Source organism: Gracilinanus agilis, chromosome 4 (genome assembly GCF_016433145.1).
Source record: "Gracilinanus agilis isolate LMUSP501 chromosome 4, AgileGrace, whole genome shotgun sequence".
Taxonomy (NCBI): Eukaryota; Metazoa; Chordata; class Mammalia; order Didelphimorphia; family Didelphidae; genus Gracilinanus; species Gracilinanus agilis.
Window position 1 is genome coordinate 76,407,995 of NC_058133.1, and position 11,995 is coordinate 76,419,989.

Below are 11,995 nucleotides of genomic sequence, written 5' to 3' on the forward strand. Positions count from 1 at the left end.
TCCATGGAAGAACATGGACAAGAATCACAAAATTTGGGGCAGGTAGGTAGTTCAGTGGATAGAGAGCCAGGCCTAGAGACAGGAAGTCCTAGGTTCAAATCTGAACTCAGACACTTCCTAGTTGTGTGACTCTGGACAAGCTACTTAACCCCAGTTGCCAAGCCCTTACTGCTCTTCTGCCTTGGAATCAATACTTGGTATTGATTCTAAGATGGAAGGTAAAGATTTAAAACAACAGATTCACAGGATGAGAAGGCATGGATGGAAACCTACAAGATGTAGATCCACTGAAGTACACATCATTTGCATAGGGCACCATTTTCCCTAAGAGCTTGATTTCTTTCTCTCGTCACAGTTGGCCTTAAGAGGAAGGAATTCCTTATTTCATTTAATTAAGACAACTTTATCCATCCATACTCCACCAAATGAATGGCTTCACCAGCTGCAACCACCACCACTCTGCTTGGGATCTATTAAATTATGTCTTGGTAAACCTTATGTCCCCTTTATCTCCTTACTGCCCTTTTCATCATTTGTTGGTTAAAAAAACCTTTCTTCCCTGAAGGCTTGGAAAAATCAAGATATGGCTACTTGGGCCTGCCCGACAAGGTGTGTGTGGGTGGCTACTATAATTTTTGCAGGTGGATGCTGGGATATTCCTGAGTTAGCAGTGACCAGCAACCTTGGCTCCACAGGCATCGAGGTTTTGTTGACAACAGAGCAACCTCAACCTAGCATGGACACAGAGGACAAGGTCCAGAGGGCAAAACCAAGCTCGGAAAAAAATGTCTTGAAAGGGTGAGTGACCACAAAGCAAGTTTTGCTGTCTGGTTTTGCAGATGGTCCCTGAGTGAGCATGTTGTGGGTTTTCCTGTATGGCCTCCAGGAAGAATGACCTCCTTGGGTCATCTGGCACAGAATCCATGGGATTGATCCAGGACCCACTGCTTTAAGCCATCTCTTTCTTTTTCTCCATTTTCTGAGTGAATCAGGTTCCCTGGCTAGGATTGTCTTACTATGGCCACCTGCAGCTATGTATTGTTCCAGGAGCTATAACAATAACTAACATTGATAAAGTACCAACTGTGTGCTAAGACAGCTTAGGTAGCTCAGTGGATAGAGCACTAGCCCTAGAATCAGGAAGCCCTAAGTTCAAATGTGACCTTAAACACTAGCTATGTGACCCTGGGCAAGTCATGTAATCCTGTTTGCCTCAGTTTCCTCAGTAAAAATGAGCTAGAGAAGGAAATGGCAAATCACTCCAGCATCTTTGCCAAAAAAAACTCAAATGGGGCCACAAAGAGTTAGACACTACTGAAATGTCTAAACAACACAGTGTTCCAGGCATTGTTCTAAGGCTATGTTCCTCATCACTAACCCTCCTAATTCTCCTTTCTTGAGTCCATTTATCCCTCTGCTTTTATTGTTCTCAGAGGACCTCTCCTTCCCAGAGCTGGGCTTCTGGCTTACACTAGAAACAAAGTCCCATACTCTCTTTCCTAGGTTCATAGGATCATAAATCTAGAGCTAAAAGGAGATTCAAAGGCCATCTCTCTCAATCCCCCCACTTTACAGATGAAGAAACTGAGACCCATAGGAATTAGGTGATATACCCAAGTTGGGCAGCAGAGATGAGGTTTGACCCAGATGTTGTGAGCTCAGAACCAGTGTTCAGTCCCTCTCGCTATGTTATTTGGAGTCTGGGCTGACTGTTTGTTAAAGCTGATGAGTCTCACTTCCCCAAGTATCAGAGGTCTCAGTGAACCTCCATCCCTGCATTCCCTAATGCTAGGGAGTTGATATGAAGACTCCTTTCCTTTAAGTTCAGAAAGAATTCATAGAAGGAATCCAGCCAGAATTATTTTATTATTTTCCAGCTTCCCGGGGACATTAGGGTGTCTCCTGCAGAATCAATGCCTAACCCTCTTGTGCCAGCCTGCGTTTATGTTGCTAGCCACCCTTTTGTATCCTCCTCCAGCCCTATCTCACCAGCTAACCACTGTGTTTCAGAGAATCACTACAGGACCCTCCAGGACCCTGCATCACCTCAGTCATTCCAGCTAGCGAGAACAAGAAAGGGAGCAACACGTCTTCTGGGTTTGGGCTGAAGAAATTCTTCTCTTTCTTGGGCCAAACCACCCGACAGAAACTGGGCAAGTTTCGCTGTTACAGTATGGAGCAGATCGCTCAAACGACTCCTGAGCAGCCCCAGCAGAGTTTAATACACCAAATCCTTAATTCCAAGTTGAAGAAAGCACCTTCTCTGCAGGCTTTGCAATTGGTGAGTCCCAAGACGCCATCGCCTCTCCGGTAGACAGTCTCTTCCTTCTGTGACTCTACAGTATACAGAGTTAGCTCCTTTGGAGCCAGGGTCTGGCCCCTTCTAGCACAGCTGTGGTCAGAAAGTCAGCCTGCTGGGATGGGGACCTGAGGAGCAGGAGTGATGATAATGGCAATGGCTCTGAGTGACGATAAGGTAGAGACGGGGCCCTTTCTATAATGGCAGTCAAGAGAATGTTGGGCATTCAGTCAGGGAGATTTGAGTTCAAATATTCCCTCAGATATTAGGGCAATTGCTCTGGGTTTGAGTTTTCTCATCTATAAACTGAGGGGTCAAGTTGGACAAGATGTCCTTTAATGTCCCATTCTAGCTCTAGACCCATAATATTATGATCTATCCCAACTGGTCAGACTCTCCCCTATCTTGAGAGACTTGTGGGTCTCCTTGAACCCAGTGGGAGCAGACTGTGACTCATAGTTTTCCACTTTAAAAAAAATCATCTAGGTAGCTTCTCATTAAGCCCATGTCATAAGGCAATGCCAAAAGCACTGAATCTATTTATTTGTTTGTTTTTATTTTTATTTTTTGAATATTTTCCCATAGTTACATATTTCATGTTCTTTCCCTCTCCCCAAACTCCCTAAAAACCCCCCTTAGCCAACACACAATTCCACTGGGTTTTACATGTATCATTGATCAAGACCTAATTCCATATTATTGATAGTTGGACTAGAGTTATCATTTAGTGTCTTCATCCCCAATAATATCCCCATCAGCCCATGTGTTCAAGCAGTTGTTTTTCTTCTGTGTTTCTCCTCCCACAGTTCTTCCTCTGAATGTGGCTGGTTTTCTTTCTCATAAGTCCCTCAGCCTTGCTCTGGATCATTGCATTGCTGCTAGTAGAGAAGTCCGTTATGTTCGATTGTATCACAGTGTATCAGTCTCTGTGTACAATGTTCTCCTGGATCTGCTCCTTTCACTCTGCATCACTTCCTGAAGGTCATTTCAGTTCACATGGAATTCCTCCAGTTTATTATTGCTTTCAGCACAATAGTATTCCATCACCATCAGATACCACAGTTTGTTCAGCCTTTCCCCAATTGAAGGACATTCTCTCATTTTCAATTTTTTTGCCACCACAAAGAACACAGCCATAAATATTTTTGTACAAGTCTTTTTCCTTATTATCTTTTTGGGGTATAACCCCAGCAGTGCTATGGCTGGATCAAAGGGCAGATAGTCTTTTAAAGCCCTTTGGGCATAGTTCCAATTTTGCCATATCCCCTCCAACATTCATTACTCTCCCCTGCTGTCATTTTAGCCATTTTAACCAATCTGTTAGGTGTGAGGTGATACCTCAGAGTCAAAAGCACTGAATTTAAACAGAAGAGATCCAAGTTTGACTTTCTGCTTTATGATTTCCAAAGCTGCCTGGTGGCCATGGGTAGGTCATTGTCATCTGGCCTTGGTTTCACCATCTGTAAAATGAAAGTATTTTTATTTGTATTCTTTTACTCACATTGAGGGGAAATTGCTTCATGAAATGTAAATTGCTAGCATTTGGCATTTATATAATGCGTTAAAGTTATAAAATACTTTACCTATGTTCTCATCTGACCCTCACAACAACCCTTTGAGTTGCAGGTTATTATTATGCCCATTTTATAGATGAGGAAATTAAGACTGAGAAAAGTTAAATGAAATCACAACTTAGCCTCCTACTACCTTCTCAGTCATATACCTTGTATCTCTCCCACCACATACCATATTCAGTGACCACTTTGTATATAGTTTGTACATATTTATTTACTTATTATCTCCCCTATTAGATGGTGAACTCATGGAGGACAAAGACTGTCTTTTTTTTTCTTTAACTCTTACCTTCTGTCTTAGAATTGATACTAAGTATTGGTTCCAAGACAGAAAAGCAATAAGGACTGGATAATTGGGGTTAAGTGATTTGTCCAGGATCATACAGATAGGAAGTGTCTGAGGCTGGATTTGAACCCAGAACCTGCCATTTTCAGGCTTTCTATCCACTGAGCCATGTAGCTATCCCAGGGATTGTCTCTTGACCCCTGTTTATATCCCCAGGCACATTGCCTGCCAAATAGTAGTGATTTAAAATGCTCACAGACATGCATGCCCAGGGCTCCACAGTCTTTAAGTGCCTTGAGACAGAGATTTGAACTCGGTCCTCCAGACCCCAAGTCCAATATTCTACTGTATCACCAACTGCCATTGTATGTTGTTGTTGTTGTTGTTGTTGTTGTCGTTGTCGTCATCATCATCGTCATCAGTCATGTCTGACTCTCCTGTGGGCCATATTATTCGTGGGGTTTTCTTAGCAAAGATAAAAGTGGTTTTCCATTTCCTTTTCCAGTGTATTAAGATGTGAAGTGACTTGCTCAGGGTCATACAACTAGTGAGTATCTGAGGCTGGATTTGAACTCAGGTCTTCCTCACTCCAGGACATTCCAAACCCAGTGCTCTTTCCACAGAAAGAGCTATCTGGATAGCTGTGACTATAGAAATGTGAGATTTTTTTTATTATCTCTTACAGGGTAAGGTCGGAGGATTTAATACTTAAAGGTCCCAGCCCTGCTGGAGAAAGTTATGTCACTCTGCTGACTGTGTTTGCTGCAAATTTAGGTTTTCGATTCTCAGCTGAGCCCTTCCTGCTGCAGAGAAATCCTTCTCTCCTTCCCTGAATGTGTCTTTATCATGTGTCCCACAAGAGTCACTCCAGGCATTCTCTTCCATTTTCTACAACTTTGCTCTCTGAGCAAAGGGAATCCCTCTTCTCCCCTTTTCTACATCTCAGGACCCTTCTATGTTGTCCCCCATGCATGAAGAAGCAGTTCTTCTTCCTGCCCAGGTCAGCTTCTCTGCTTGTTTGCTTGATTCTGTCCCATCCCATGTCCTCCAGGGGCCTCCCTCCACCCAGTTTAATACCTTTCTATCCTCTTTCATTTTTCCTTATCTACTGACTCCTTCCGTAATGCCCGCAAACATACACAGGTTTCCTGTCTGTCCAAAATTCCCTCTTGGACCTGCCATCACCTTGAGCTGTTACCTACACATGCTGCTTCCATTTCCTCACCCCCTCACTCCCTTCTCCGTGCCTCAGAATCTCCGTGCCTCCATGCCTTCAGACCTTATCCCTTGACCAAAACTCTATGGTTAACAATGACTGATTAACTGCTAGTTTTTAATTAGCTATCCTCGTGTCATGAACCTCTCTTCAGACCTTGATGCCGTTAGCCACCTCTGTCTTCCCTTAACTTTTACTTGACTGGTTCTCTTCCTAGCCATTTGACCATTCCTTCTCAGCTTCCTCTCCTGGGCAATTATTACCCATCTACTGTGGTGTATTTTTGGAAATATTTTGGAAAATATTTTGGAAATTGGAAATCTAATAAATTGGAAAGTATTATGGAAAAATCACTTTTTAGTAGGGGCAACTAGGTGGCCCAGTAAGTTGAGAGTCAGGCCTGGAGGCAGAAGGTCCTGGGTTCAAATATGGCCTCAGACACTTCCTAGCTATGTGACCCTGGGCAAGTCATTTAACCTCCATTGCCTAGCTCTGACTACTCTTTTGTCTTAGAACCAATACACAGTATTAATTCTAAAACAAAGGTAGGGTTGTTGTTGTTTTTTAAATCACTTCTTAGCTTCCTCTCCTAGATAATCACGTATCTACCACTTAGGTATGATTTTCCTCATCCATAAAAATATAGTTGGATTCCTTGATCTCTAAAATGCTTTCAAATCCTAAAATTATGATCATGGCTATAAGGGACCTTAGAGACCATTTGATGGTCTTACTCCCTCATTTTACAGATAAGGGAAATGAGGCATGTGCAGCTCAAACAGAAATTTTGAACCCCCCACCTTCTGACTTCAGAGTCAGCATTCCTCCCTCCACAGCAGATACTGGGCAAAAGGCCAACGTCAGGAAAACGTGCACTGTAGAGCAAAGGGAAAATTCACCTGGGGAGGAGATAGGGAGGGAAGACAATGAGAAGGGAGCAAGAAGGCAGGGTTCAGTATCTGTGTTTATTTGGCCCTCTCTGCTGGCACCTATGTTTGCCAGTGTGTGTCAACACTATCACTGACACTGTTTTCCCTGGGGGTCTGGCTTTCATTTTGGAATCAAATTTATACAGTATAACTCTGAACCTGGTACTATGAGATAAGCTGGATTTGTACCATCTAAGTGCTTCAAAGGAATGGCACCACGGTAAAAGGGTGGGGGATGGATGGAGGGAGGTAGACTGGTTTGGAATCCAAGTCAAATTGGGCAGGGGCAGGCCAAGAACCAGACAAAGAGAAGACAGGGCGGCAGGAGCAAGACCTACGAGGGAATTTGGAGGGGGTCAAAGTCATTGAAAAGAGGAGGCTAGCTGGAGAGATTAATGGCATTAGATCTTGGGTGGGGGGACTGCCTGTTTCAAAGATTCTTGGCTTTTTATCTTGTCTTTTTTTTAACCCTTACCTTCTGTCTTAGAGTTGATAGAGGGTACCATCTCCAAGACAGGAGAGAGAAGGAATGTCCCAGGGTGGAATTGATAGGATTCAGTAACTGATTAGAGATGGCAGGAGAAGAGTAAAGAAGTTTCTGTGTGCTTTGGGGCTTCTCCATCATACCTTCCTTCCCCAGGAAATTCATCAGGGGGAAATGTCATTATCCTGCAAGACAGAATCAGCCTTGGTACTCACATCTCTCATCAATGTCATCTGTCCCTTAGTTTAGACTCTCTTCCTAGAGGGTAGAGCCATGAGCTTTAGGATCCCCATTTAAGGAAGGGACCCAATGCAGATTTCTCCTCATTTCCCACCAGCTACACTGTTCTTGGACTTCTTTGGATTTCTCCATCACATCCATGCTTGGTAATTTCTCCCCTCTAAGTCTCCTCCCCTTATACAGCTTCCTTTTGTATCTTATTTCCCCCTATTAGGCTGTAAGCTCCTTGAGGGCAGTGACTGTCTTTCTTTTTATTTTGTATTTGTATTCCCAGTAGTTAGCACATTGCCTGGCACATAGTAGTAGGTATTTAAATATTATTGAATGAAGAGTTTTTAAAAATCACTCAAAGAGGGGGTAGCTGGGTAGTGGATTGAGAGTCAGGCCTAGAGATGAGAGGTCCTAGGTTCAAATCCGACCTCAGATACTTCCTAGTTGTGTGACCCTGGGCTAGTCACTTAACCCCCATTGCCTAGCCCCTATTGACTCCAAGAGAGAAGGTAAAGGTTTAAAAAAAATCACTCAAAGATTTCAGACACAGGAAATTTGCTGAATCTTGGTGGCAATCCATCAGAAGCATTTCTTTAAGCACCTACTATGTGCCAGGCACTGTTAGCTGCAAAAGAGAAAAATATGACATGTTCGAAGATGGATATATACAAAAATACACAGGGATTAAGAAGAGAAGTGGAACAATAGCAATTAAGGAAATCCAGAAATGTCTTTTAAAGGAAATGGTACCTTGAAGGGAGAGGGTATCAAGAAACAAGATGGAATGTTAGATAAAGGCAAAAATCAATAATAATAACTAACATATAAATCTTACTATGTGCCAGGCACTGGATGAGTGCTTTATAATTATTATCTCATTTCATCCTCACAACAGCCATGGCAAGTAGATGCTATTTATATGTCCATTTTACAAATGAGAAAACTGACACACAGAGGTTACATGACTTGACCAGGGAAACACAGAATCTGAGTCTGAGGTTGGATTTGAAACTCAGTCCCTCACTCTACCACCTAGACTGGACAGTAACATGTATGGTAGGGGAAGAGAGGAATATCTCGTGTGTGAACAGCCTAGAAAGAATCTGGAAGCCAGATTGTGAAAGATCTTAAATGCCAAACAAAGAGTTACTATTTTATCCTACAAGTAATCAGGAATTGCTAAATTTCTCAAGCAGAGCTATTCAGACATGTTCAGACGTGTGCTTTAAGAATTACTGTGGCACAGGTAGAACTATGTCAGAATTAGGTGCAGATTTAGGGGGAAATATAGTGAGCTAAGCTTTGGGTTTTTTTAAATGTAATTAAATTTAATTTTTTAAGAAAAATTTTCCATGGTTACATGATTCATGTTCTTACTTTCCCCTTCACCCCCCAAGCCCCACCCATACCCCCCCAAAGCCAACATGTATTTCCACTGGTTTTAACATGTGTCATTGATCAAGACCTATTTCCATATTATTGATAATTGCATTGGTGTGGTCCATTCAAGTCTACATCCCCAATCATGTCCGCATCAACCCATGTGTTCAAGCAGTTGCTTTTCTTCTGTGTTTCCACTCCTGTAGTTCTTCCTCTCAATGTGGGTAGCGTTCTTTTCCATAAATCCCTCAGAATTGTCCTGGATCATTGCATTGCTGCTAGTACAGAAGTCCATTACATTCGATTTTACCAGTGTATCAGTCTCTGTGTACAATGTTCTCCTGGTTCTGCTCCTTTCACTCTGCATCAATTCCTGGAGGCCTTTCCAGTTCACATGGAATTCCTCCAGTTTATTACTCCTTTGAGCACAATGGTATTCCATCACCAGCATATACCACAATTTGTTCAGCTCTTCCCCAATTGAAGGGCATACCTTCGTTTTTCAGTTTTTTGCTATCACGAAGAGCGTGGCTATAAATATTTTTGTGCAAGTCTTTTTATCTATGATCTCTTTGGGGTACAAACCCAGCAATGGTATGGCTGGGTCAAAGGACAGGCAGTCTTTTAGAGCTCTTTGGGCATAGCTCCAAATTGCCATCCAGAAATGGTTGGATCAGTTCACTGCTTCCCCTGCTATCATTTTAGCCAATCTGCAAGGTGTGTGTGAGGTGATACCTCAGAGTTGTTTTGATTTGCATTTCTCTAATTATTAGAGATTTAGAACACTTTCTCACGTGCTTTATTGATAGTTTTATTTCTTTATCTGAAAATTGCCTATTCATGTCCCTTGCCCACTTATCAGTTGAGGGAATGGCTTGATTTTTTATACAATTGATTTAGCTAATTGTATATTTGAGTAATTAGACCTCTGTCAGAGTTTTTTGTTATAAAGATTTTTTCCCAGTTGTTTCCCTGGTGAGCTAAGCTTTGGATGGGATGTTTGGAGGTTACTTATAAGAAATCCAGATGAAGATGTCCTGTAGGAAAATATTCTTATAACATAGGCAACTATGCTCTACGGGAAATAAGAATCTGGATTTCTGAAGGGAAGTTAGGGATCCAGATTTGAGGGACATTCGCAGAGAGATGGTCATTGAAGATATGGGAATGAAAGATATTGCCAAGGAAGAGAAGAAACTGAAGGACAGACCTTTAGAAAACACCCACACTAAAGGGAAGCCTTGAGATGGGATGGGAAGATTGGGAAAAAGTAGGAAAGAAAGAAGGGACAGCTAAGATGCCATTGGTGTCTCATGGAAAGGCACCAGAGGTCAAATGGAAAAGGTCATTCAAACCCTTCACTAAAGGAATAGGAGATGATTGGTGATTAGCACCTGTTTTTTTTTTTTTTTTTGCATGTGTGAAAGTAGAAGGGGAGTAAATAGAGTTATATTGAAGGAAAAGAAATTGGTTCCATTTCAGCAAAATTATTAGAACTAGAACCTTAAATTCTGTCATTTAAAAGATAATGAAACATAAATGATTTCTCCAGGGTACCAGGGCTAGTTAGTGGCAGAATGGCAGAACCAAATGCCCCCACTTTTCTATGATACCACAATATCAAGAACAGAGGTTCTTAACCTGGGGTCTGTGACCTTGTTTTTTTTTTAATAATTAGAGAATTATATTTCACTATAATTGATTTACTTTGTAAATCCTATATACTTTAATTTCTGCATTTAAAAACAGTATTCTGAAAGGGTTCATCAGTCTGCCCTGGAGGGGACATGACAGTTTTAAAAAGGCTAAGAACTTGTTCTTGTCTAATGCTTTTTCTAAGGGGTTCTCTAAGAGTAGCTGAGTAGCTCAGTGGATTGAGAACCAGGCCTAGAGATGGGAGGTCCTGGGTTCAAATCAGTCGTCAGACTCTTCCTAGCTGTGTGACCCTGGGCAAGTCACTTAACCCCCATTGCCTAGCCCTTATCACTCTTCTGCTTTAGAACCAATACATGTATTGATTCTAAAACGGAAGGAAAGGGATTAGAAAAAATTGTTTCTAATAAAATAAAAAATAGAGGGTTCTCTCAAAGTCCTGAGAATGCTTTGAGGGGCATTGTGCTAGGAGAGGTAGGAGAATGGATGAGCAGACTTGTACAGAAGTCTTTTTACACTCTTATCGGCTTCTTTCAGAATGTGTTCTCACCTGCAATACTGCCTCTTCCCCACCAGGTGCCACCCTCTCACCAGCATAGAAAAGCTGACTTGGGTCAAAATCTCCATTCTCTACTAAACAAGGCGGATCGCTCCCGACAGTACCTGTTAGGAGACGAAAGGAAGGACAGAGCATCTGGCGGGTAAGATTGGCCGCGGCACTCTTTAACCAGATGGCTTGAGTCTCTTCCCCGGTCAGAGCTGAGAAACGAAGGCGCGAACATCCCGTTAGAAAGAAAGTCACCACAATTGAGAAGGCAATCGCTGAGTGAGCGGAGCAATGGAGGGTGGGTGCACGCTGAGGTAACTTCCGGGGCTTTCAGATCTTTGCCGAGGTTTGGAGAAAAAGGCTTCCGGGAATACTCCTTTGGGCCATCCTAGTCCAACTCTAGACTGATGTAAAGAGTCCCTAGAGAGGCAGAAGGATTCTCCTGAGGTGGCTCTGGTTGGGGAATCCATCCCTTTGGCCGAGGGATAAGGGAAGCTGAGAGCTGGGGCATCAGGGGCATCCATACCCATTTCTACTGACAGAAGAGCTACTAACCCTGAACTCAGAACCAGAAAGATGTCAGGCCCTACAATGCAAGTGAATGATTATGCCTTTCTTAAATTTCTTCCCTTGCTTTACCTATAGGCAACCAGGCAGCCCTACCAGGCACTCCCTCAGTGTAGATGATATCAGTGTCCCCAACCTAGTCCGGACAGTGGGTCGGGTAGTACAGGTATTTCCTGATGGCACCAGCCAGTTGGAGCTACAGCGTCCCCCGAATGGTACCTTTGGCTTCTGTGTGTCTACAGGGAATGGCCGACCTGATTCAGGTAATTCTTTCTCTGTACACAGAGACTCCAGAGAAGTCTCTGGGAGCTGGCACACCATGTGGGTCACAGGTACAGTACCTGTTAATCCCAGCTCCTGGGGAGGCTGAAGCTGATGAATCTCTTGAGTTCAGGAATCCTACTTCAGTGGGTGGAAATGATTAGTTATTTGTACTAAACTCTGGAGAGAGAGGAAAAGGGAAAGTGAGAAAGAGAAAGAGACAGAGACAGAAACAAGACAGAGAGATTGAGAGGAGAGAGATTGAGAGGAAGGAGGGGGAGGGAGGAGAGAGATTGAGAGGAGAGAAAGAGTGAGAGAGGAGAAAAAGAAGAGAGGGAGAGAAAAAGTGAGAGAAAAGAAAATGAAAGGAGAGAAAGGAGATTGAGAGAGGAAAGAGAAACTCGGAGAGAGAGAAGAGAGATTGAGAAAGAGAGGAGAGAAATGAGAGAGACTGAGAGAGTAAGAGAGAGAGACAGAGACAGAGAGATTGAGAGGAGAAGAGAAAGGGAGAGAGAGACTGAGAAAGAGAGATTGAGAGGAGAAAGATTGAGAGAGTGAGTGAGGAGAG

At 42.8% G+C, this 11,995-nt stretch overlaps 1 protein-coding gene across 1 annotated transcript in view; it reads left to right on the forward strand.

The window, feature by feature from the left end:
* The window catches only part of KIAA1614 (KIAA1614 ortholog), a 116,793-nt gene that overhangs the window by 90,361 nt on the left and 14,437 nt on the right, over positions 1-11,995 (forward strand). The window contains exons 6-9 of the mRNA XM_044674896.1: positions 642-798; positions 2,011-2,281; positions 10,629-10,753; positions 11,245-11,429. Of these exons, the coding sequence (XP_044530831.1) occupies positions 642-798; positions 2,011-2,281; positions 10,629-10,753; positions 11,245-11,429 (738 nt within the window). The remainder of the gene's footprint in view (positions 1-641; positions 799-2,010; positions 2,282-10,628; positions 10,754-11,244; positions 11,430-11,995) is intronic.